Source organism: Canis aureus, chromosome 11, assembly GCF_053574225.1.
Source record: "Canis aureus isolate CA01 chromosome 11, VMU_Caureus_v.1.0, whole genome shotgun sequence".
Lineage (NCBI taxonomy): Eukaryota > Metazoa > Chordata > Mammalia > Carnivora > Canidae > Canis > Canis aureus.
The window spans coordinates 67,579,733-67,606,910 of record NC_135621.1 but is presented as its reverse complement, the minus strand read 5'-3'; the positions used below and the strand labels follow the sequence as shown (position 1 = coordinate 67,606,910).

Sequence of the window (27,178 nt, the reverse complement as noted above, 5' to 3'; positions counted from 1 at the left end):
CACAAGTGTCCCTGATTTTTAACTTTTTTGGTCTCTTTTTATCAAGGCTTTATTACCGTATGCAACATAAATTGCAAGATCCTAGTGTATCTTGTTTAAATTAAATTTTAACCCTGGATTTGGTAGCTTCCTTAGGCTTCTACATACAATATGGCAATATGGACAACACCCTAACATAATCTCGTTAGCAGCACGTTTACAAACTTTTACAACTTGATTATATATGTTGTTACCTCAACTCAGCTACTTACTGTTGATTCTTACAGGCTTCTACTTCCAAGTTTAGTTTTCCGTCCTTGAGGTTTGCTGACAGGTACACAAGGACTCTTCTATTACATAAATTTTATTACAAGTTGCATCAAAGATATATACTATAATAAAAATGAATATTGCATAAATAACATATAAAAGTAAACACCTATTGGGCGCACAGGGCCTGGCCCACACCGCGCCATGGCTTCCTACTGCACAGAGGAGCACAGCCAGCCCCGCTCCCCCAGTTACCACCTCTTCTTCAAGAATGTAGCTGGTCACTACATTTCCCCCTTTCATGATATTCCTCTGAAGGTGGACTCAACAGTGGAAAATGGCATTCCTACAAAGAGAGCAAGAAATGATGAGTATGAGAATTTGTTTAATATGGTTATAGAAGTACCTCGGTGGACAAATGCTAAAATGGAGATTGCCACAAAGGAGCCTTTGAATCCCATTAAACAAGATAGAAAGGATGGCAAGCTACAGTACGTGGCGAGTATCTTCCCTCACAAGGGTTATATTTGGAATTACGGTGCCCTCCCACAGACTTGGGAAGATCCCCATCGAAAAGATAAGAGTACAGACTGCTGTGGAGATAATGATCCTATGTGATGTTTGCGAAATAGGCTCAAAGGTTCCTTCTTGTGGAGAGGTTATTCCTGTGAAGATCCTTGGAATTTTGGCTCTTATTGATCAGGGTGAAACAGATTGGAAAATAATTGCTATCAATGTGAATGATCCTGAAGCCTCAAAGTTTCATGATATTGATGATGTTAAGAAGTACAAACCAGGTTACTTGGAAGCTACGCTTAACTGGTTTAGATTTTATAAGTTGCCAGAAGGAAAACCAGAAAACCAGTTTGCTTTTAATGCAGAATTCAAAAACAAGGCTTTTGCTCTTGATGTTATTAAATCTACTCATGAATGCTGGAAAGCATTGCTTATGAAGAAGTGTGATGGAGGAGCTATAAAGTGCACAAATGTGCATATATCTGACAGCCCTTTCCATTGCACTCAAGAGGAAGCAAGATCAATAGTTGAACTGGTGTCATCTTCACCGAATCAAGAAAATAATACAGAAGATCAAATGTGGCACTTCCTTGGCAAGTGACGGAACATTTGAAGTTTGGCTATCAAGACTCCAATCTCCAAGGACTCCACGACTCCCTTTCCTCCAAGTGCTAGCACAGGCAGATCTATGAGGATTTCCTGATTTCCTGTTGAAACTTCATTGTTTTTCCAGCCTTTTTTGAGATACACAATATGTAAATAAAGACTGATATTTAAGAAAATAATAAAAGTAAACATATATCCAATATAATATGTATAATAAAGCTTGTGTCTGTGGGGCATATTAAAAAATGATATTTAATTTTAGTGAAGATTATTAGAAGTTTTTTAGTGAAAGATAGTATAGATATCCTGCATTATTGAAACAATGCAAAGTCTATTATTAATCCAGATAGTTTAAAAAAGAACACAGATTTTAAAATATACATACAATAGTATATATTTTCTATGCTCTCACTTAGATATGTAAATATATGTTAAAAGATAAACTGATAACCTCTTAGGACAGTACAAAATTTGAAAGGGATCTAAAAGGACTTACCTTAACTAAAATATTCCAGTTTTTTTTTAAAACACAGGGGATGTTTTCATATATTTCCCATGTAATTAAAAAATTAATGTTTAAAAATATATATAATTTAAAATAAATTTTATTAAGGTGTAATACACATGAAAAAGGTGCACAAATGACACTTTTAACACTCAAGACATTTTCACTAAGTGAACACAGCTATGTAACCACATTGAGTTCAAGAAGCACAATATTAGGGATGCCTGGGTGACACAATCAGTTAAGCATCTGCCTTCAGCTCAGGCCATGATCCCAGGGGTCCTGGGATGGAGCCCCACATCAGGTTCCCTCCTTCAGGGGGAGACTTCTCCCTCTCCCTCGGTCTACAATGCCCCCTGCTTGTGTGCTCTCTCTCTGTTTAAAAAAAAAAAAAAGTATGATATTACAAGCACCCTAGAGATGCCCCTACACCTCCTCTCCATCCCTGGCCTACTTCTCCACATCAAAGGAAAAAATATTACCCAGTTTCTGACAACAAAGATGAATGTTGCCAATTTTTTACTTCAAATAAATGGAATCATTATGATATATATTCTTTTTTAAAAAAAGATTTTATATATTTATTCACAAGAAACACAGTGGGAGAGGCAGAGACACAAGCAGAGGGAGAAGCAGTCTCCCTGTAGGGAGCTGGATGTGGGACTCGATCCCAGAACCTTGGGATCACACCCTGAGCTGAAGGCAGATGCTCAACCGCTGAGCCACCCAGGCATCCCAATATATATTTTTTGTCTCATTTGCTCAACATCATGTTGTAAGATTCACTCATTCTTGTTGTTTCCTGAGGCTGTCATTCCACTCAGATTTTGACTATTACCAGATGACTTTTTCATAAGGCTTCAGTTTCATTAAAATAACTAAGTAGGTTTGAGGTTCACTTTGCACGCAACTTAGGGGGAAAAAATGTGCCTGACAATAGTATCCAACATCAACATGTAAGCTCCTGACCTCGGAGTGATCTGTCATCACCAAAAGAAAAGCAAATGATCAGAACAGCAGAAGTTTTAATTTAAGAATCATTTGAATTATCTAGATAAAATGCATAAAATTTGATTAAATTTGGAATTTATGTATGTTTAGCCTAAATTAGATATGCAGTTAGTTTGACACCGTGATTAAAATCTGATGGAATAGCTTGCTACTGAAAAGAAGAAACATGAAGCTTGCGGAGGCAGTGATAAATTTAAATCTCTAATGAAAGATTAAAAAGGGATATGTTGCATGGCCAAATCCCCCAACAGCAGTGTGAGGAACAGCATGGAGCTTTTGTCACAAGCTGTTTCAGGCCCTGAAGCTTAACAAACAAGTCGAAATTTAAAAAATGTGACTTTACAGACATGAAAATAGAACCTAGGAAGACTAATCCTGGGGCCCTGCCTCTTCCACTGGCCTGGAGGCTTAAGATCATTTCTTCTACTGCATGGGGTTACTTCCTGTCTGGGTTATGGTCTTCATGAATCTACCGGAGATCTTCACCTGCAACTCCCAGATGAAGCTGTAAACCCTCTTCAAACTCCAACTCATCTGCTGCGGACTGGCTCTCAGATAAGGTGTAGACAGCAAGAGGACTCCGCAGGGAGTGAACTCTCCCTGTCACTGCTAAGACAGTGTAGAGATCTTAACCCAGTGGTTTCCAACCTTCCCAGCAGGAAGATCCCACCGCATACACATGGCTACTTAATTTGGGCTGTTGCTCTGAGTTGTTGCCAGACAGAGCACATACTCTCCGTGCTCAGCATGCACAGGTGACTGGCTGACATGTGTCCCAGTTACTGGCACACCCTGAAATAATCAGTATCGCTGTTATGAAATAACAGTATCACTGTTCTTTTGCAGGAAATTGAAAATATCCCTCAAAGGCCTCAGACGCCCATGACTACCTTCAGATTTGTTACCGCCCCCTTATTTTAAAGGAGAGCAGCCTAAGGTGATGGAATACTGAATATAGTTCTATCACCGAATATAGAATCTAGTGGGAGGCCTGAATTAGAAGGCCTGGATTCTAGTCTTCACTTTAAGAAGACTTAGCTTGGTGATCCTGGCCCCACATTCTCCACTTTCCTCACTTTATACATTTCTTTTTTACCCCCAAATAAATGCATTACTCTTTCAATTTATAAAAGGTAGTATCATTTTATAACACACAGTTATAACACTGAAATTCATGTTCCTTTTTATTTTTTCACTGGTGATATTCTAAGTAGGGTGAACACTGTATGTTCCTCATATACTTGTTCCTTCCTTATTCTCCTTCCCTTGTTCCTTTTTATCCTCAATTAACAGAATAAGATTCCACATTTTCACCCTTATGACCTGTATTAACCTTCCATGAAGTGCAATCACTTCTTCATGTTTGTTCAGATAAATGTGCATAACTGGGGGATCCCTGGGTGGCTCAGTGGTTGGGCGCCTGCCTTCAGCCCAGGGCGTAATTCTGGAGTCCCGGGATCGAGTCTGCCTCTCTCTCTCTCTCTTTCTGTGTCTCTCATGAATAAATAAAATCTTAAAAAAAAATAAATGTGCATAACTGACACAGTACATTTGAAATGAATTCCCTATAAATTACAAATGCAATGTGCTGGTGCCTGGAAGACTGTTGCTACCAGTAACAGACTGGTCATCTCCGGTAGCAAAGAAACCTAATTATACTAAAGTAGATTAACTCATATTGGAGGCCTATCACATAATTTTGGTAACATGGCGCCTTCATTTAACACACAGTGCAGAGAACTTGAGTTTCTTTTGAATATCTGGATGAGATTTTATCTTGGAATGTGAAGGTGCCAGAGAAACGGACGTGTTCAAACCTGTTTGGGTGTTTTTAAGGATGAATGATTGCTCTTTACTCTGCTTAAAATTACAGACTTTCTGTTGTTGAGTTGGTCTGATGATCATAATAATGTAGAAAAAGGCTTTGTTAAGCATTATAGACAGTTTTGTAAATTTTGAGGCCCTCAGGGAAAAGGGTCTACTAGGGATTTGCTAGTATCAACTTTGTACAACTTATAAGTACAATCTATTACTCATTTAGGAAGCATGGAATGAGATCATTAAGCATGTTTTAGCATAACACTGTTCTTGAAAATGAACACTAGTCCACTAGTGTTAAGGTTAAGAGCAGTCGAAGGTCTAAATAAAGCTCTAAAGACAATAATAAAGTCTCCATCTTAGTAGGAACAGTAGTTGACTACTAAGCAACTCATTTCTGCCATGTACTATACTAAGCCCTTTTTAAAAAAAATATTTTATTTATTTATTCATGAGAGTCACAGAGAGAGGTAGAGACATAGGCAGACATAAGCAGGCTGTCTGCGGTGAGCCGGGGACTCCAGGATCATGATCCGAGCCAAAGGCTCAACCACTGAGCCATCCAGGTGCCCCTCTAGGAGGTCATTCTTAGAATATCCATTAGATACACAGAAAAAGATATTCAACAACATTAGCCATTATGGGAGTGCAAATTAAAATCACAATTAGATACCACTACACACCCGTTAGACTATTCAGTGACTTAAATACACAGCGATAACATCAAACGCTGGTAAAAATACAGAAACTGGTACTTTCAGACATTGCTGATCAAAATATAAAGTGAAACACTCAGTCTAGAAAATATGTCTGTGAATTCCTTGTAAAACTAAACATCACTTACCCACAACACAGCAACTGTATGCTTAAACTTTTACCCCAGACAAGTGAAAACAGACTTTCAAAAAGGAACTGATACTGTTCATAGCAATCTTACCTGTAATAGCCCAAAACTGGAAACAACCGAAATGTCCTTTAATGAGCAAATGATTCAGCAATGTATGTTCTGAATCCTTACCATGGAATTCTACATAGCGATAAAAGGAAACAAACTATTGACACACAAAACAAGAGCTTGAATAGATCTCAAGGGAATTACACTAGGTGGAAAAGTCTTAAAAGGGTTGCATGCTATTTAATGCCACTAATATAACATTCTAGAAATAACAAAATTATAGAGATGGAGAACAGATGAGTGGTTGCCAGATGTCCAGGATGGGATGTGAAGATCATATTGGGTATGACTTTAAAGGGGTAGCATGAGAGATCTTTGGGTGATAGAGCAGCTCTCTATTTGGATCATAGTGATAGTTACATGAATCTGCGTATATGATAAAATTGCACAGAAGTACACACACACACATACACACACGAGTGCATATCTGGTGGTATTTGAATAGGGTTGTAGATTGTATCAATGTCACTTTCCTGTTTTGATCTAGAACTATACTTATGCAACGTGTTATCATTGATAGAAACTGGAGCACAGGTACGTGGGACATTTCTATACTATTTTTTTTACAACTCTCTGTTGATCTGTAATTATTTAAAATTTAAAATTATTTAAAAGTATTTAAAATTTATTAAAGTTCAAAACATATTCACTGAATACACCTATGCTCCTGTATAAATTTCTAGTATTAACTTTTGCGTGTGTGGTTTTTTTCCCATAAATACTGTTATCCTGAAGTGTCATTCCGCAAACTTGATGTCTCATTCAACATAAAATCATTCATTCATTCATGTAGAGTATGAGCACCAGAGAGAGTGAATCTGAGTCAGACTCTGTGCTAGAGTCAGACGCAGGGTTCCATCTCATGACTCTGAGATCATGACCTGAGCCAAAATCAGAGCTGGTTGCTTAATCAACTGATCCACCCAGGTGTCCCTCAACATTTCTGTTTTGAGGTCTAACCAAAATTAATACATAGAGACCTAGATCTTATAACTATTGGATAGGATTCTAAAATATGAATACGTCATGTTTTATTTATCCTTCCCCAATTTATGATTTTTCCTTTTTTTTTTTCTGTTTCAAAGCCTGATGTAATGAATATTCTTGTATGTGGCCTGTTGTGCACATGGACAAGAGTTCTTCTAGTGTAGTATTTCCTATACTTAGAGGTAATAAAAATATTAGCTGTCCATATTTATTGAGCACTGGCTATAATATTGTTATGATTGATGAAGGAATGGGAAAGTGAGCTAAATTACCAAAAGTCACAGTCAGTAGGTGGCAGGGCCAGTGTTCAAACCCATCCTGCCCAATTCCGAAACCCGTATTCTTAACCACTGTGGTGTCCTGCTGTCTCCAGCAGTGTTCAGTGAAAATATTCTGGATGTCTTCCCTGAATGTTGATCCATGTGTCCCCAATCTGTACTTTGCAGTTTGCTCTTCCAACCTGGTGTCTTTTTATTTATTCTGGTTAATTAAATCATCTTGATTTGAGACTGTAATATTTTAGCATGTTGAAATAAATATTTACTTCAAACACAAGGGGTTTTTAGACCATTTCCTGTAACGTATTCCTGCCAAAAATGCTAAACTTGAATCTAATCAGGCTTCTAATGTTAACTTTTATTTAGAGAAAATAAAATAATAGAGGAATAGTTTAGTGATACCACAAGGAAGCTACTCATATATCCATAGTGTGGAGTATTCTATAGGGCAATCAGTATAATTTTTGTGATAAATTGATGCCATGGAAAAAATATATTATATTTGTGGGGGGGGGGGGTCGGGGAGACTTCTCTAAATTAAAAGGAATTAGGAGACATGATATCAATTCTAATAAGGGATCTTATTTGTACTTGAATTTAAATAAATCAGCTTTTTAAAAAGATGTTTTTGAGATGAGTGGGGAAATGAGATTTTCTGTTACTAGATAATGTAAAAGGATACCAAGGGATTATTCTTAATTTTTATACATGCTTTAAAGGCACTGTGGTTATATAAGAAGCTGTCCACTTTAGAGAAGAGATTCTTATCAAAGTATTTGCAGGTGAAATTATATGGTGTCTGGAATTTGCTGTAAAATATGCTGGGGGGAAAAAAGAAGGGTAGATACAGCAAATGGGCAAAATCTTGACAATCACTGAATCTAGAAGATAAATATATAGGAGCTCATTGTACTCTTCTATCTATTTTTTATTATTTTACCATATTTTATAATAAATTTTAAAGTGTTTTTAATTATAAAGTAATAGAAAACATGGCAAGGTGAGGATAAATCTTGGAAAAATAAGAGAAAAAACTAGAGTTCACAACCCACTACCCAGAGACAACCACCATTAAAACTTAGATGCATTTTCTTCTAGTACTTTTCTATGCATCTTTTGATTAGATTTTCATTATGAAGATAAAAATCTTGATATAGGGGAGCCTGGGTGGCTCAGTTGGTTAAGCATCCAACCCTTGATCCCAGCTCAGGTCTTAATCTCAGGGTCATGCTGGGCATGGAGCCTACTTAAAAAAAAATCTTGATATAATTTTGGGACCCACTTCTCTCCTTTACATATATGAACATTTTTAATATTGTCTTGAATTCTGTTAAGCTTCCTATCTAATGATGGAATAATATAGCTCATTGAATAGTTAAACCCAGGCTTCATTTGATACCTCCCCTCTGTGCTTACATATCATTCTATTAAGATTTCTATTAAAATATTTATTCTGTATCACATTTTTTGTTTTGGGGGAAAGTACAGTCTCTTCTTATGTACTATTCCTTACCAGTGCTTGATACATAGTAAACACTTAACAAAAATATATGTAAATCAAATGAAAAAAATGATACTTTTTCTGATTGTTCAATTAGCTGTGTACAATGGTCCATGTTACTTTATTTTGCCAATCAAAATATCATGAAAGTCCATGTTGGATTTATTATTTGAAATGACATTTGACTGCATATCTCTGGTCTTTCAGTCTACTAACCCAATCAAAAATTAAAATGCCTCTTGTTAATAAACCTTCCCTTGTTCTTATTGTTCACCACCTGATCTTTAGAAGAGCTGATGAACAGATACCTGGGTGGCTCAGTGGTTGAGCATCTGCCTTTGGCTCAGGTCATGATCCCAGGGTCCCGGGATCGAGTCCTACATTGGGCTCCCCTCAGGGAGCCTGATTCTCCCTCTCTCTGTGTCTCTCATGAATAAGTAAATAAAATCTTTAAAAAAAGATGATGAACTGATGAAGCACTCGCAAAGTAATCTACTAAAATTATACTGGGGAGCTACACAGTATAAAACTATATGTCTGGCAGCAAATTAATTTTCTATGAAATCTTTCTTAAGAATGGGGAACAATGAACTTTGTTTTTCTTTTCTTAGGTAAGTGCTGCATAGAGGTGGTTAGCAACAATTTGGGTTGTTTATGGATTCCCTAGAAAGTTTAGCTACGGAATATTCTTGATGGCTCTTTGTGTGATGTTTACCTCTGTCCTTTGTTAGCATCTTTTGTTCATCTTAAGCAGGCCAGGTATACACATCAAAATTTCTCCAGTGCTTGAAAGTGAGAAAAGCAAACTTCTATTTAAATTGAATCATATACTATGTAGCTTACAATGGTTTGACTTATGATTTTTCAATTTTACCACTTGCAAAAGTGATACGCATTCAGCAGAAACTATACTTGGATTTTTGGGTTTTGATCTATTCCCAGGCTAGCAATGCTAGGATTTAGTAATGCTGGGCAGCAGCAATGGCTTACGGCTCCTAGTCAGCCCTGCCCCATGACAGGAGAGTAAACCACTGATACATTTACAGCTACTCTGTACCCACACGACCATTCTGCTTTTCACTTTCAGTAGAGTATGTAATACATTACATGATATTCAATACTTTATTATAAAATAGGCTTTGGGTTAGATGATTTTGCCCAGCTGTAGGCTAATGCAAGGGTTCTGCACGTTTAAGTCAAGCTAGGCTAAACTATGATGGTTAGGTGTATTCAATCTATTTTCAACTTATGATGGATTTATTGGGATGTCCAGGAGGATCTGTAGTTGACGGATAAGTGAAAAGTGTAGGAGTAGACATTAGGTATACTGTGATCAGGGACTCAAAGAATGACACTGGGACTCAATTTCTCTTTCTCTACCTCTTGGTTACGTATCTATTGTGTTGGCTTTATCTCACACAGGCTTTTACCATGAGGTAGTGAGATGATGTCACAGTTCATCATCGATTGTTCAGGGCTCAAAGTTAATTGAAAAGAAGTCTTTCCCCATGACTCATTATGATTAGGCAAATTTGATCAAATGGCCTCCCCTGAACCAATCATTGTAATCAGGGGAATGGAATTCCAATACTTGGGTGGTCCTGATCACATGCTCAACCCTCAATAAAGGGGAAGGTTCCTACTTGCTGCACAAGGACTAAGAATCGGAAGAATTCCTAAGAAGAAACCAGATTGTGGTTCCCAAAAGGGGAAACGGTTGTGTGCTGGACAACCAAAATGCCATGGCAGGCCACCATAGTGCCACACTGATTTATATCAGTTAGGATTTTTTCAGATACAGGTAACAATAACAACAAAATCTAATTCTAATTGTCTTTAACAAAATAAGAAAGAGCTTTATTGACTGCTGTTCAAAAATACACCCAGGATTTGTTTTAATTGGGTATGATAAGACATGCAGGCATAGAAATGATTGTCACATAGGAAGAGGTTTCTTCTCACAGACCCCTAGAAACAAGAGGCATGGCATTGCCACACAGGGCCAGGTGGAGAAGGACTAGGGTGGGTCAGGAGGCAGAGAGATGTGAAAAGGGAGAGCATGGCCCAGAGTCTTTACTGGAGTTCTTGTGAGAAGAAATGGGTAAAGCAGGGTAGGTACAGGGAGTTAGTTTGAGATTGGGTAGTTGGATTAATTTCGGTAGGCTCTGGGCTATAGAGATGATCTCTAGTTGTCTGGTACCTGGCCTTGGGAGTGAATTAACTAGTCCCAGGAGGAACAGTCTCTCCAGAATCAAAGCCCCAAATGCTAGTGTCAAAAATCAGAAAATAAGAAAGTATATCAATGTAGTTCCCATAACTGAAAAGTCCAGGGAAATATATTTTCTGGCATAGCTGGATATGACACATACAATATTATCTAAGCATCATGCTCAGGCTCCCCCTGGTGGCTCCTGGCAGTTCCAGACTCCACTACCCCCTTTTCCACCCACAGTCCACGATGCCTAAATGACTGCAGCAGCTCTTCTCTGAAACCTTTTTGCTTCTAATCCAGAAGGAAAGAAAGGGCTTCTTTCCTCCAACAGCCAAACAAAAATCCTGGTCCTCATTCTTCTTGACCAGACTTGAGCCAATCACTGCAGCAAATGGGATGGGAATTGCTTTTTGACTTAGGAAGCACCCCTAGCCCTGCAACCATATGGACTGAGAGTAGAGTGGAGGTGGCTCTTTGGGTATCCTGGCATGCTATTTTCCCAGAAGAATGGAAAATTGATGCTAGGGAACCAAAACCATCTGTTCTCAACACAATGGATGTCAGACATATTTATCCTGGGATATCTCTTACCCTGTTATTATTGCTCACTTGTTTTGTGTAACTCTGATTTCCAATTCAGTCACACGTACCATGAAGAAATATAGTATTTTGGCTTCCAGAGAAGATGGAGGAGTAGGAGGCCCCTAAACTCACCTTGTATCATGGGTACAACTAGATTACATACATATCACTACAAATAACCCAGAAAACATCCTAAAGATTGGTAGAACAGACTCTCCATAGCTAAAGGTAGAGTCAAGGCCACATCGAAGAGGGTAGGAAGGCAGAAATGCAGTTGGGAGCAAATAGATCCACAGAATTATTTGTGGGAGGAAGGGATGCTGTGGGTGTGGAGAGGTACGAGAAATAGACCCTCACTCCAGGTGCCCCAGGCACAAGCAACCTTAATAGGAAGATGAATCCCCACAATGTTTGGCTTGGAAAACCAGAGGGACCAAATTTAGTGAGTTCTAACAGTCAGCATGGCTTAACACTTGGAATTTGAAAAAATCAGCGGGTTTGGCTCTGGGACAGCCAGGAAGGCTATAGGTCCCCACTGTTAGAGCAATATGCAGAGATACAGCATAGAAGCAGGACTTTGAAAATTTCCTGGGGTATACGGGAGGGAAATTTGTTCACTAGCCTCGGAGCAGGTGCTTGGAGTCTTCTTCAGAAACAAAGGAGCCGGCACATGCCATTTCCTACCTCCCCCATCACCACCCAAGCCTAGATACATGGGAACTAGCACAGTGCTAACACTTGCTACCTAAATTGCTAAAAACACACCCTACCCTGTGTTCTTTTGCAAACATGCCCCCTCCAGCCAGGCCTTGGCTCCAGATCCCCTCCCATAGCAGACCTGGGCAAACCTTGCTAATACTGAGCATCCCGTCCCAGCATATTTCTGCACGTCCACCCCCTCCAATCTGGCCGGCTTTGATCCTGCCAGCTGCAAGTCCTGTTCCCAAAGCAAGCAGGCATAAACCTTGCTAATACCAGCACAGTGCCTCAAGTTCTTCTGCACACCTGCCTCCTCCAACATGCCCTGGGCTGGAGCCATCCAAAGCAGTGCCACAACCGTGGCAGTGTGCAAGCAGCCCTGATAGAGACCAGCACACCCCAAAGTAGATAAGGCAGTCCAGCTGCACCCTCAACAGTGGGCTGTGGGTAAAGAACACAAATACATGGAGGTTAAATAAAGTGCTACTAAGCAATGAATGGGTCAATCAAGAAATCAAAAAAGGAATTAAAAAATACATGAAGACAAGTGAAAATGAAAATGAAAACACAGTAGTCCAAAATCTTTGGGACACCGCAAAAGCTACTCTAAGATGGAAGTTTGTAACAATATAAATATCACAAAGCAAGAAAAACCTAAAATAAACAATCTAACTTTATACCTAAGGGAGCAAGAAAAAGAAGAAAAAAAACAAAACTCAAAACCCGTAGAAAGAAGGAAATAATAAAGATTAGGTTAGAAATAAGCAAAATAGAAACTTAAAAAACAATAGAACAGATCAATGAAAACAGAGATGATTGTTTGAAAAGATCAACAAAATTGATAAACATTTAGCCAGACTCATAGTAACAACAACAAAGAGACTCAAATAAACAAAATAAACAAATTTCAGAGTACTCAAACAAAATCAGAAATGAAAGAGGAGAAATAACACCCAATGCCACAGAAAGACAAAGGATTATAAGATAATGTTATGAAAAATTACATGCCAGCAAATTGGACAACCTAGAAGAAATGGATTAATTTCTAGAAACATTTAACTTCCCAAAACTGAATCAGGAAGAAACAGAAAATTTGAACAGATTAGTTAACAGCAATGAAATTAAGTCAGTAATCAAAAAACTCCCAACAATAAAAAAAGTCCAGGACCAGATGGTTTCACAGGTGAATTCTACCAAACATTTAAAGAAGTATTATTCTTAAACTATTTCAAAAATAGAAGAGGAAGGAAAGCTTTCAAATTCGTTATGTGAGGCCAGCATTACCCTGATACTGACACCAGATAAAGTCATTACAAAAAAAGAGAACTGCACAATAGCCCTGGTGAAAACAGAGGTAAAGATCCTCAACAAAATATTGGCAAACTGACTCCAACAATACATTAAAAAAATCATTCACCATCATCATGTGGGATTTATTCCCAGGATGCAAGGATGGTTCAATATTTACAAATCAGTCAACATGATATATTACATTAATGAGAGAAAGGTTAAAACCCACATGATCCTTTTAATAGATGCAGAAAAGGCATTTAACAAACTATAATATCCATTCATGATTAAAACCCTCAACAAAGTAGATTTAGAGGGAACATACCTCAACATAATAAAGCCCACAGGTAACCTCATACTTAATGGTAAAAAATTGGGAGCTTTTCCCCTAAGATCAGGAACAAGACAAGGATGTCTACTTTCACCAACTTTATTCAACATAATACTAGAAGTCCTAGCCACAGCAATCAGACAAGAAAAAGAAATAAAAGGCAACCTAATTGGTAAGGAAGAAATAAAACTTTCACTATTCACAGATGATATGATACTATATATAGAAAACCCTAAAGACTCCACCAAAGAACTACTAGAACTGATAAATGAATTCAGTAAAGTTGCAGGATACAAAGTTAACATACAGAAACCTGTTGCATTTCTATACACTAATAATGAAGTAGCAGAAAGAGAAATTAAGAAAACAATCCATTTATAATTGCACCTAAAATAATAAAACACCTAGGAGGTGAAAGGCCTATATTTTGAAAAATATAAAACACTGATTAAAGAGAAATTTAAGATATACAAACAAATGGAAAACTATTACATGCACATGTCCATATTATTTAAAGCAATCTACAGATTTAATGCAATCCCTATAAAAATACCAACAGCATTTTTCACAAAACTAAAATAAATTTCACATAACTAGAATAAATAGAAAAAAAACTGTATAGAACCATTAAAAACCCTGAATAGCCAAAGCAATCTTGAAAAAGAAGAACAAAACTGGAGGAATCATAACCCCAGATTTCAAGATATACTATAAAGCTTTAATATATATCACAACACTGTGGTATCAGCATAGAGATCCCCCAAATAAACTCACAACTATATGGTCAATTAATCTTTGACAAAGGAGACAAGAATATATAATAAAAAAAAGTCTCTTCAAACAAATGGTGTTGGGAAAACTGGATAGCTACATACAAAAGAATGAAACTGGGCCACCTTCTTACACCATATACAAAAATAAACTCAAAATGGATTAAGGATCTAAATGTGAGAACTGAACCTATTAAAATCCTAGAAGAGAACATAGGTAGTAATTTTTCTGACATTGGCTATATGTAACATTTTCTTCTCTTCTCCTGAGGTGAGGGAAATAAAAGCAAAATTAAACTATTGGGATGACATCAAAATAAAAAGCTTCTGAACAGTAAAGGAAACAACAAAACTAAAAGGCAACCTACTAAATGGGGGAAGATATTTGCAAATGACATACCCAATAAAGGGTTAGCATCTAAAGTATATAAAGAATTTATATAGCTTGACACAAAACCCCCAAATAATCTAATTAAAAAATGGACAGAAGACTTGAATAGACATTTCTCCAGAAAACATATCTGGATAGCCAACAGACACATGAAAAGATGCTCAACATCTCTCATCATCAGGAAATGCAAATTAAAACCATAATGAGATATTACCTCATATCTGTCAGAATGCTAAAGTTAATACAAGAAGGAGCAAGTGTTGACAAGGATGTGAAGAAAAAGGAACCCTTGTGTACTACAGGTGGGAATGCCAACTGGTCCAGCCACTGTGGAAAACAGTATGTTGGTTCCTCAAAAAATTAAAAATAGAAATACCATATGATCCAGTAATTCCACTACTGGGTATTTACCCAAAGAATACAAAAACACTAATTTGAAAAGATACATGCACCGCTGTGTTTGTTTCCTTATTTATTTTATAGACTTTTTAAAAAAAGATTTTATTTATTTATTGATGAGAGACACACAGAGAGAGAAAGAGAGAGAGAGAGAGAGGCAGAGACACAGGCAGAAGGAGAAGCAGGCTCCATGAAGGGAACCCAATGTGGGACTCGTTCCCAGGACTCCAGGATAACACCATGGGCCAAAGGCAAACACCAAACCGCTGAGCCACCCAGGTGTCCCCACCCCTGTGTTTATTGTGGCATTATTTACAGTGGCCAAATTATGGAAGCCACCCAAATATCTATCAATAGATGAATGGATAAACGAGGCGTGGTGTGTCTGTGTGTGTGTGTGTGTGTGTGCACACGCGTGTGTGTATATATATGTATATGTATATAATCAAACATATATATGATTACTCAGCCACAAAAAAGAATGAAATCTTGCCAAATGGCAATAACATGAGTGGATCAAGAAAGTATAATACTAAAGTGAAATGAGTCAGTCAAAGAGACCCCAATACTATATAATTTCACTCATCTGTGGAATTTAAGAAACAAATGAATAAAGATAAAAAGAGGGGTACCTGCTGTTTCAGTCAGTAGAGCATATGACTCTTGGGCATGACATTGGGCACGGAACCTACTTAAAAATAAATAAGTAAAATAAAATTAGAATTATTTAAAAAGAAAAAAGGAGAAGAAAGAGACAACCCCCAAAACTGACTCTTAACTAAAAGAACAAACTGATGGTTACCAGAGGGGAGGTGGGTGGGGGGATAGGGGAAATAGTTGAAAGGAATTAAAGAGTACACTTATTGTGATGAGCAAGGAGTAGTGTACAGAATGCTAAATCACTATATTGTATATCTGAAACTAATATAACACTGTATGCTAATGACACTGGAATTGAAACTTAAAAAAATAATTGAAAAGAAAATCCAATACAGTGTATTCTTATTACAAACCATTTACAAGCTCATTACAAACTGTCAGCTAGGGATAAGAAAACAATTATTTGAACCACAGCAGTACTAAACCCACATAACAAAGAGATATCATGTGAAAAATAATAGAACTGCAGAATTTTTAAACTGTCTCACAAATACCAAAAAATTAGAACTACTGTCATATAGTTAAAGTCGATATCTTAGTTGACAGAGTTGGGCTCCTCGGCATCCCTCTCCCATGCCTTAATACTATTGACGTGTGTCCAGTCTTTTGATATTTCATCTGTTTGAGATTTCTCAAATCACAGTTGGCAGTGCTATGCTCACGTCTGCAAAGTCTTTTGTTCCAATTCAGTGCAATTTCCCTTGACACCTGAGCTCTGCTATCATAGGCTTTCAATTTCTTTAACATAGTCGTTCTACCAACATCCATCCACCCCTCGTAAATAATGTACCAGCTATAAGACTCAAGGGGGCCTATGGATGGATCGCCATCCCCAGTTCCCAGGGATGGCTCTGATGGGTTTAATTCAATCAGGATAATTCCTTGCAGCAGTCATTGGTTTAGGTGATCTAAAGAGAAGCCAGTTGCATGGGATCGGCTGAACACTGGAATTGGGTCACGTTTGGCCCAACGAGGGAAGAAAAAAAAATTCCCTGCCTTTTGTTTGAAGACTTAAAGGTTATATTTCTTTATTTATTTGGATCATGTTATGTCTCAACTTTCATTGAATTCACAGCATAGAGACGAGATAGAGATACAAAAAATTAAGTAATTTCCTCTAATATCCCCTGCTTCCATGTAAATTTAAATGGGGTCATGGGGGAAGCCTCCAATATCTATAGAACATTGTAATTTCTTCTCAATTCCAATACTAATATATGTGAGCAATACATAGATATTTCCATCTTCAGGAGTTTATATAGCACTGTGTGTGTGTGTGTGTGTGTGTATCTATCTAGACATATCTTTGTTGGTCATATTAGTATATTGTGTATCTAAGAAAGATCATAGTGATTTATTTTCATTAGCAAGGCTAGAGATTTTTACTCTGCAGATAGAACTTTTTGAAACAATGAAGAATGTGTGCAAAGATTTAGCTGCTAAAGACGTTTTTTAAAGTGTTCTTGGAAACATTTTATAAAAGCGGCACCCGGGGGGCTCAGTTGGTTAAGCGTCTGACTCTTGGTTTCAGCTCAGGTCATGATCTCAGGGTCCTGGGATGAGCCCCACGTCCAGCTCCCAGATCAGTGAGGAGCCTGGTTCTCCCTCTCCTCCCCACTCCTGCTCTCTCTTGCTATCTGTGTCTCTCTCAAATAAATAAATAAAATAAAATAAAAAGGAAAATGTTTTATAATAATGTTGCAATAAGCATCTTTGGTGTTAAATCTTCTTATACATAATTATTTCCTTAGGATGTAAATTCCCAGAAGCAGAATAACCTCATAGACACATCTTTCGGGCCTTTGCAGGGGACTGCACACACCTCGGCTTTATAATTTATTTTTCCACCTCTAGTTTCTCTCTCCCTCCATTCTTTTTTTTTTTTTAAAGATTTTATTTATTTATTCATGAAAGACACACAGAGGGAAAGGCAGACACGTAGGCAGAGGGAGAAACAGGCTCCAGGCAGGGAGCCTGATGCAGGACTTGATCCTGAGACTGCAGATCATGCCCTGAGCCAGGGGCAGGTGCTCAACCGCTGAGCCACCCAGGCGTCCCATTCTGTCTTTTGTTTGTGAGTTTATCTTCATTAAATCCTGTACTCAGCATTTCACTTTTGGGCTGAAAACCCTTCCTTTCCCCTTGCTGGGGCCCAGTTCTTTACTGATATCTGAGGACTTTTACAACCTGACTCTGCCCCAGATTTCCAGTCTTTTCTGCCACCACTCTCTTGTATATATGAATCTTTCATTTTAACTAAATTCACCTAACCCCTGGGTGCTTGGGAGGCTCAGTCAGTTCAGCATCTGCCTTTGGCCCAGCTCATGATCCCAGGATCCCGAGATTGAGCCCCCACATCAGGCTCTCCGCACAGCGGGGAGCCTGCTTCTCCCTCTCCCACTGCCCCTGCTTGTGCTCTCTCTGTCAAATAAATAAATAAAACCTTTTAAAAAAATTCATCTAATCACTGCCTCCCACTTTCTTTATAATTTCCTGTCTTTACACTTTTGTATCGTGCTGTTTCCACCTCGTGTAACCCAGATGAAAATTGAATAACAAGGGAAATGTTAGAATTAGGAATGAGTAGCTCAATCTGTCACAGCCTTCCATTGATGTTTCCTCCACGTGTTTTTCTCCATGTCACCACCCTGCCTTCAGCGCTCAAAGCATCCAGGTGTATACACTGCTCCCCACTCCCTTCCCATTCACGCCTTCACCTTCCCCAAAGCTGAGGTTCATTCCACCTGCTGCTTATGTTCCAGGCCCTTTCTCTCCTGTCAGTGGCCAGACTCAACCTGTCTTGTTGATTGTGAGATTCATTGCTCCTCTGTTGTCCCTGAGGGCCCCACCCTTTGCTGGCCACTTCTGATCTTCTCAGTCTGCTGTCTACCACTTTCTCTTTTTTTGGGGGTCTGCTTTTCTTCTTTCATTATGATTCCTATCTCTTGGTTCCTAAAAGAAGAGACAGGCCTTCACAGTGCTTAGAGCATTCCTTTCCCTCCCTTCCTTCCTTCCTTCCTTCCTTCCTTCCTTCCTTCCTTCCTTCCTTCCTTTTTTCCTTTCTTCTTTTCATTTCTTTCTTTTTTACTTTTAAGATTTTAGTCATTTATTTGACAGAGAATGAGCACATGTGAGAGACAGAGAGAGAGAGAGAGCGCATGGGCAGAGGGAGAGGCAAAGGGAGAGGGAGAAGCAGACTCCCTCCTAATCAGGGAGCCCGAGGTGGGGCTGGATCCGAGGACCCCGGGATCATGACCTGAGCAGAAAGGCAGACACTTGACCAGCTGAGCCATCCAGGCTCCCCCTTTCTGTCATTTTCCATAACCGTCTTCTCCAATCCCATTAAGCAGAACATATTTTTCCATCCTTCTTGGCTCTTTACAACATGCTTTCCTTCCTCTCCATCCCTTCCTTACAAATCCTATAGCTGGACCCAATGCTCAGATGCCCTGAAAGAGTCCTCATCCATGGAATTGGGGAGATGAAATATAAAAACTATACAAGTTTTAAAGAGAGGAAAAAAACATTATTTGCCTCATAAAGTTTTTTCCATCTCAGTTTCGGTTTCTAGGGCACAATATAAAAGAAAGCCTGCATAAATTCTCGAGTGTTATTAGACCCTGGGGGAATGATCTAAATAAGCTTAAAATAAAAATAAGACTTCCACAAAGCATAGCCAAATTGTTAACAGCTCTGGAATTGTGACAATTACTAATGATGAAGGGAGAGTTTTTTTTTTTTTTTTTTTTTGAAGGGAGAGTTTAGAAAGAAAAAGACATAGTTTGGTTAGAGAATTTCGATCTAATCAATGGAGATAAGTACATAAGTCTCAGACAGCACAGGCAAATAGGTTTTTAAAAACAAAATTTGGGGGCACCTGGCTGGCTCAGTAGGTTAAGGGTCTAGCCCTTGATTTTGACTCAGGTCGTGATTTAAGTGTCGTGATATTAAGCCCCATAGGCTCCGTGTTCAGCAGGGAATCTGCTTGAGATTCTCGCTCTCCCTCTCCCTCTGTCTCCTTCCTGCCTCTCTACAATGAGTAAATAAATCTTTAAAAACCCCAGTTTCTTTAATTTCATTTGACTGACTGGGTTCACATTCCCATTAATAATCCAATCGAAAGATAAAACAAGTAAGAAAAATTAGACTTTTTAAATATGTAATAGATTTTTTGAGAGTAGATTCAAATGATAGAGACCTATTATGTTCCTGTTACTTAGAATCATTTTTCATATTGTATCAATGTGTAATGACTTAAACTTATATATGTAGAGTAAAATAATTCTCTTCAGTGGTTTCTGTGTCCTTTGTTCATGGAGTTCTATTTGAAGTGAAATAGATTTGAAATCAATATAGTGTAAGACAAAGACATAACAACATGATTTGGTAAGTGAAAGAAAAAAGGAAGAGAGAAAATGACCCAGTGGAAAAATATCATAATCAATATTTTTAATATCCTCATTCAAACATCTTACAGGATTAAATAATTTTTCAAATCTTCTCATAGATGTAATTAAGTAAGGTTATCTAAAAGCACTATTTTCTTTATTATTTTGAATTATCATTTCATCAACATCCTTTTGGAAATTTGTAACTCATTTGCTTAAAAAATAGCTTGAGATATAATTTGCATGTTATACAATTAATCCATTCATTTATTTTATTTTTTAAGGATTTTATTTATTTATTCATGAGAGACACAGAGAGAAAGAGAGAGGCAGAGATACAGGCAGAGGGAGAAGCAGACTCTACACAGGGAGCCTGATGTGGGACTCGATCCCAGAATCCCAGAATCATGACCTGAACTGAAGGCAGATGCTCAACCACTGAGCCACACAGGCATCCCCATTTGACTATTAGGAATAAAATTGCTATGAACATTTATTCATGTAATAAGTTATGCAGACATATATTTTAATTTATCATTTCTCTTAGGTAAATATTTAGGAGTAGAATTGCTGGCTCACATGGTAATTCTACGTTTAATCATTTGAGGAACTGCCAAACGGTTTTCCAAAGTAGTTGTATCTTTTTACATTTCCACCAGCAATGTATGAAGCAATGTCCAATTTCTCCATTTCCTCGTCAACAATTACTATTATCTGTTATTTTGATTACAGCCATCCTAGTGAATGTGGGGTGGTATCTCACTGTGTTTTCCATTTGCAGTTACCTGATGGCTAATGATGTTGAACATCTTTTTATGTATTCATTGGCCATTTGCATATTTGCTTTGGAGAACTGTCTATTCAGGTCATTTGTTCATTTTTAATTGGGTAGTCTTTTGGTTATTAAGTCATAATAATTCTTGGTGTATACTGTTGGCTATAAGTTCAAAACTAAGGAATCAACAATATATATTAAATCAGATGCCTTTAAATAGAAACACATATAAAAACGAGGGTGTGTATTAATCAGTTGATGAAATGTGACCAGAGGCTTGTAGGAGTCTAACTCAATACATTCCCTAGGAGAAATGGGAATATTCTAATTCACTATTTATGGTGACTTTATAAAATATAGTAAGAATTAATTCTACCTTTTTATGCTATTGCAGATGGAATTGTTTCTTCATTTCATTTTTGGTTTGCTCATTGCTATTGTACAGAAATATAATTGATTTTTGCATATTGGTTTTGTATCATGCAAATTGCTGAACTTGTTTATTGCTTCTAAAAGTTTTTTAGTGGATTCCTTAGGATTCTCTTTCTCTCTTTTTAAAGATTTATTCATTATTTTTGAGAGAGAGAGTGAGCGTGAACACAAATTGAGGAGGTGGGGAGGGGCAGGGGACAGTGAGAGAGAAACCAAAGCAGACTCCGCACTGAATGGGGAGCTCACCGAAGGACTCAATCTCATGACTGAGACTGAGATCAGACCTGAGCTGAAACCAAGAGTTGGATGCCTAACCAACTGCAACACTCAGGTGCCCCTCCTTAGGATTTTCTCATACAGAAGATTATGTTATCTACAAATAGAGATAGTTTTTCTTCTTCCTTTCCAATTTATATGCAGTTTATTTTGTTTTGTTTTATTTTATTGTCTAATTTCCTTGACTATGACTTCCAGTACAATGTTGAATAGAAGTTATGAGAACAGACATCATTGTCTTGCCCCTGATCTTAGAAAACATTCAGTTTTCACCATTAAGTATGATGTTACCTGTGGGTTTTTCATAAATGTCAGGCTGAAAAGATTCCATTCCATTCCAAGTTTGTTGTTTTAAAATGAATAGGTTTTTGTAGTTTTGTGAAATGCGTTTTCTGTGTCTGTTGAGATGTTCAATGGTTTTTGTCCTTTATTGATGGGTTATATTATATTAAATCCATAAATAATGGATTTTCAGATGTCAAATTGACCTTGCATTCCTGGAATAAATCCCCTTAGTCCTGGTATATGATTCTGTGCTCATATCACTGATTTTGTCTTGCTAGTATTTTAAGATTTTTGCATATATATTCATAAGAGATATTAGTCTGTACTTTTCTTTCTTGTGATGTCTTTCATTATTTATTTATTATTTTTCAAAAAGATTTATTTATTAATGAGATACACACAGAGAGAGGCAGAGACACAGGCAGAGGGAGAAGCAGTCTCCTCACAGGGAGCCCGATGTGGGACTCAATCCCTGGACTCCAGGATCACGCCCTGAGCCAAGGGAAGACGTTCAACTGCTGAGCTACTCAGGCGTCTCATGTCTTTCATGTTTGAGAAAAAAATATTTTATTCACTCACCTGACAGAGAGAGAGAGAGCAAGAGAGCGAGGGTACAAGCAGAGGGAGTGGCAGAGGGAGAGGGAGAAGCCAGCTCCCCACTGAGCAGGAAGTCCATGTGAGGCTTGATCCCAGGACCCTGAGATCATGACCTGAGCCAAAGGCAGATGCATAACTGACTGAGCCAACCCGGCACCCTCTCATTGGAGTTTATTGAGATTCCTGGATGTATAGATTAATTTACAGATTATTTTCCAACAAATTTGGGGTATTTTCAGCCATTATTTCTTTTAATATATTTTCTGGTTCTTTCTCTCTGCTTTTTATGCTACATTTTCTCATTACACATATGTCAGTGAGCCACATTTTTCTGTGGCTTTGTTAACTTTTCTTCATTATTTTTTTCCCCCTCTGTTCTTTGGATTATATAATCTCAATTGATCTACCTTCAAGTTTGTTGATTCTTTCTTATGCCAGTTGAAATAAAGTTAGTTTCTCTGGAAAGAGCTTTGAATTCTCTGCTCTAACAGGCTGCCTCCCCTACCCCAACCCTCCACCAAAGCAGTATCATTGAGCCACTGCTCTGGAGCTGAGGGTGGAAATGTCCTTTAAGTGCTTTACAAACAGGATGCTAGATAGGGATGGTAGCCTCTGGCATTCTTGTCTTGGCTCTCCCCCTCCAAGTGACCTGAGGCAAGGCAGTTGAGGCCTGAGTATTCTGAGTCTGCAGTCCCTGGGGGAGAGCCTCCATCATATGAGTAAAATGTGCATAGAGGAAAGAAGTTTTCAATTTCTTGGCTATACTTACCAGGAATATAGACTGCAAGTCAGAGAGGGAGGAGATAAGAGCTGCTATTAGCACCTCCAGGTGAGATACAGTAATCCCTTGACTGGAAACTTAAGAGGAAGAAAGCCCTGCTTTCTTGGTCAAATATTCCTGAAGCAGAACTTCCATAAAGCTAAGTTGGGGAAGGGGAGTGAAGGACTAGGTTGTATCTCAAGCACTACAGACCTTCACTGTCAGTACTGAAATTTAGTAGATTTCCTTGAATAAATATTTCTTCATTTGCTGTATGACCTTAGGACAATTTTCAGAGACTTTAATGGGGTGGTTTTTAAAATAATTTTCTTCAGTTATGGTTATTTTGCTGGGGAACAGATTTGTGTAGCACCTCAAGCTGCTGTTCTGGAAGTGGAATTCCTTGAATTTTAGTTTTCACAGGTAATCTTAGGATAATGAAGAAACAACTTATTTGGGGAAAGTAGTTCTTATTTTTAAATGAATAACTCTATGACATGTTCATTTCTTATGCAAATAATCCTATTGGTGAGATTAACAAGCATGATCATGAAAACAAGGTGTCCCTTTTAAAGTCATAGATCTCTGTATTTGTATTTATAAATCTCATAGGCAAACACATACTTCTCCTTTACTAGGGGGACTTCAACAGGTATATGTAAACATTAGGGTAGGGTGGCAACAGCTTGGGCGGTGGGAGGAGTGGAGGAGTGGCAGTGGCCAGGCAGCCCAGCCTTGTGAAGGCTCTGGGTGGCCCACCGGCACGCCTCGCACACCTGCCCTGGCACCAAGGTACCCAAGGGCAAGGTCAGCTTTGCCAAGAGGGCAGTGAAGGAGGAGTCCAAGACGAGGTCGGCGAGGTGGCCAGCCAAACCTGCTACTGCAAAAGTGGAAGGGAAGCCAAACAAGGAGACAGAAAAGGCTAAGTCTTCAGACAAAAAAATTGCAAACAACGAGAAAAAGGGAGCAAAGGAAAACCAGACTCAAGTGACTAACCAGGAAACAAAATAAGACAGACTTCAGAAATTGAAGAAAATGAAAATGAGGAGAGGCTAGCCTCTGATGAAGCAGGAAAGAAAGAAGCCAAGTCTGATTAAATCCTATATCATGTCCTCTCAGTGGTCCCTATCTCCCTGCTTGTACAATCTAGAGAAATATTTTTATCAACTATTTTGTAAATGCAAGTATTTTAGTAGCTCTAGAAATTTTTTATGTTCATTAACAAATGTATTATTATTTTTTTAGCTCTAGAAAATTTTAAGGAGGGAATCCCACTTCATTCCATTTCTAAACTGTAATGCTTTGTTTTTTTTAAAGAGGTGAAATCATTGGCTGGTTGTTTATTTTTTGGTACAACCAGAAAACAGTGGGATATTGAATGCGGGAAGCTTCAGTTGTCTTGACTGTCAGTTTAACATTCCGCGGATGCGGTGGTTTTTATATCCTATAATACCAAGCATACTGAATGGCAATTTGGAGTCAGTTGTGCATTTAATATGTCTTGATATTTCAAATTATATTCCCATGTTGTTTTTGGTAGAATTGTTTCCTAAAGAAAACCACTCCTTAATCTTGGCTCTCCCTGTCAGAATTTTGTACACTCTGTAACATCTTGGTTGTGGTAGTCCAGTTTTCCTAGTAACTTTGTTAATGTGCTATGGAAGACTGAAAATCTGAGTATGGAATGTAGATAAATTGGGAATTAATGGGATTTATCAATGTAACAGCATATCAACATTTGAAGATATAAGTACTTGATATACCATAGAAAATTTGCCTCCAAATTTTAAGCCAGAAGATCACTGGGCTAACTTTTAAAAAAGAATCACAAATACATGATTTTTTAGACTTTTGGTATGTATGTTAAGAATTGTGTACAAATTGAGGTGAGAGTTGGTTAAGAGTCCGACTCTTGACCTCAGCTTGGGTCTTGATCTTAGGGTCATGAAACAAACAAACAAATAAACAAACAAACAAAGAATTGTATACAGATTGAAATGTCTCTACTGATCTTCAGAATAACCAATAAAAACTCAGTTATGAAAGAAAAAATAAACATAAAGGCAGCAATGATTATAAAACACAATGAAACTCTAAGTCAAGACTTCATATTTATTTTTAAAATCCATATTCATATATTATTAGGTTCAAATTAAACTTCCATCTATTAGATTGAGTTTATCTCCCCAGGATATATGTTATTTATCCTGAACCAACAATTCCTCCGTATTGGAGTGTATGACATATGAATTAGTAGCGAGCACAATCATTTCACTTTAATGCATTTTTAGTTCCTTTCTTAGGTTTGGTCTCTGTTGGGATGATTTAGGCTTCAGTAGCACAAGCACACGCAGAACAAGAGACAGAGCATTTCTCTGTAAACATAGCAAACCTGCAAACAGTACTAATTCTTATGCTCTTGAAATTTGGCCAACAATTAATAATTCAGGATATCCTAAGTACAGAAAACACCAAACACATCCCTGACCACTCCCCCACCCCTTTTAAAACATAGAACATGTTAAGGTAGGGATGGCAGGATCTGTTAATGGATAGACTATGGGCTGTGAGGAGACACAAGGATGATTGGATGGCTTTGGGCTGAAGCAACTGGAGGGGTGGAGTTGCCATTAAGTGAAACAGGCAGTTTTGCAAGGAGAGCAAGTTTTGGGGTATGGAGGTTCATCAGGGATATTTTAGTAAATGAAATGTGCGGGCTAGTGTCTGAATCACAACTTCACACTTTTACCTAATTTGAACCCTCACTCAGCTCTGGCTTGCTTTAGGCTGGAAAGGCAACAGTAAAGTCTTGGTTAGCTTCTGACTCTCTTTTCTTTCTTTCTTTCTTTTTTTTTTTTTTAATTTATGATAGTCACAGAGAGAGAGAGAGAGAGAGGCAGAGACACAGACAGAGGGAGAAGCAGGCTCCATGCACCTGGAGCCTGACGTGGGATTCCATCCCGGGTCTCCAGGATCGTGCCCTGGGCCAAAGGCAGGTGCCAAACCGCTGCGCCACCCAGGGATCCCCTGACTCTCTTTTCTAACTGTGGTTCTACTCCTCTTTCCTGTCCCTCACCCAGCTCTTCTTTCAGGATAGTAAGGGACAGAAAGATCTTATTGACAGGCACGTAAGGACGTGCCCCATGGGGAAGGCAGATCCCTTCCTTGAGTCCATCAGAGATTCTTGTGCCAGGCTCTTTGATGACAGCTCCCTAGACCCTGGCAATGCCTCTCCTCTGATTGCCTTTCTAGACCCCTCCCTTTCATCTTTCAGGCCACTCCTTTGGTGGGAACTATGAACTCTCCAGGACAGGATCCAAGAGGGACCTAAGACCTATATTTCATCCATAAGAACCACCTATGCCTTGCCCTGCCCTCAGAAGGAGTGTACTCTACATTTAGTGCAGCTGTCTCTACTCTGCTATCACTTGCTGCTTTAACCTGGAGAATTTTTTCAGAACCAGGTTTGGCACTAGCCTCTGGGCCATAGAAAATCCAAGAGAAACAAGTCAAACTCTCTTTTGAAGCCCCCTTTAATAGTTGGCTAACATGAGAGGATGTACATACTAGAACACAAAACAAAACAAAAACCTAACAATACCAAGCATTAGCAAAAAACGTGGAACAACTGGGATCATCATATGCTGGTGATTGGACTGCTTCTTTGGAAAACCTTTGACAGCATCTACTTAAAATGCCCTGGCAACTCTGAATCTAGTTAGATTTCTACTATATACATGCACTTGTATATATGATCAACAGAAGGCATATGGAGTAACAGTCATAAACTGGAAACAACCCAAATGCTCATCAGCCAAAAGAATGAATAAATGATGGTGGTATATTTTCTAAATGGAATTTTTTTTTAAAGGAATGAGCTACTGCTATATGCAATATGGGTAAAT

General features: G+C 38.2%; 1 protein-coding gene and 1 pseudogene across 1 annotated transcript; both read left to right on the top strand.

Moving 5' to 3' along the window:
• The first annotated feature begins 438 nt into the window (after positions 1-438).
• Positions 439-1,560, top strand: LOC144324280 (inorganic pyrophosphatase 2, mitochondrial-like). The gene is given in 2 exon segments (XM_077915653.1): positions 439-864; positions 866-1,560. Coding segments are annotated over 2 exon segments (912 nt in total). The 5' UTR covers positions 439-453; the 3' UTR covers positions 1,367-1,560.
• Positions 1,561-20,138: 18,578 nt separating this feature from the next.
• LOC144324417 (non-histone chromosomal protein HMG-14 pseudogene) lies at positions 20,139-24,370 on the top strand (annotated as a pseudogene).
• Positions 24,371-27,178: the final 2,808 nt, after the last annotated feature.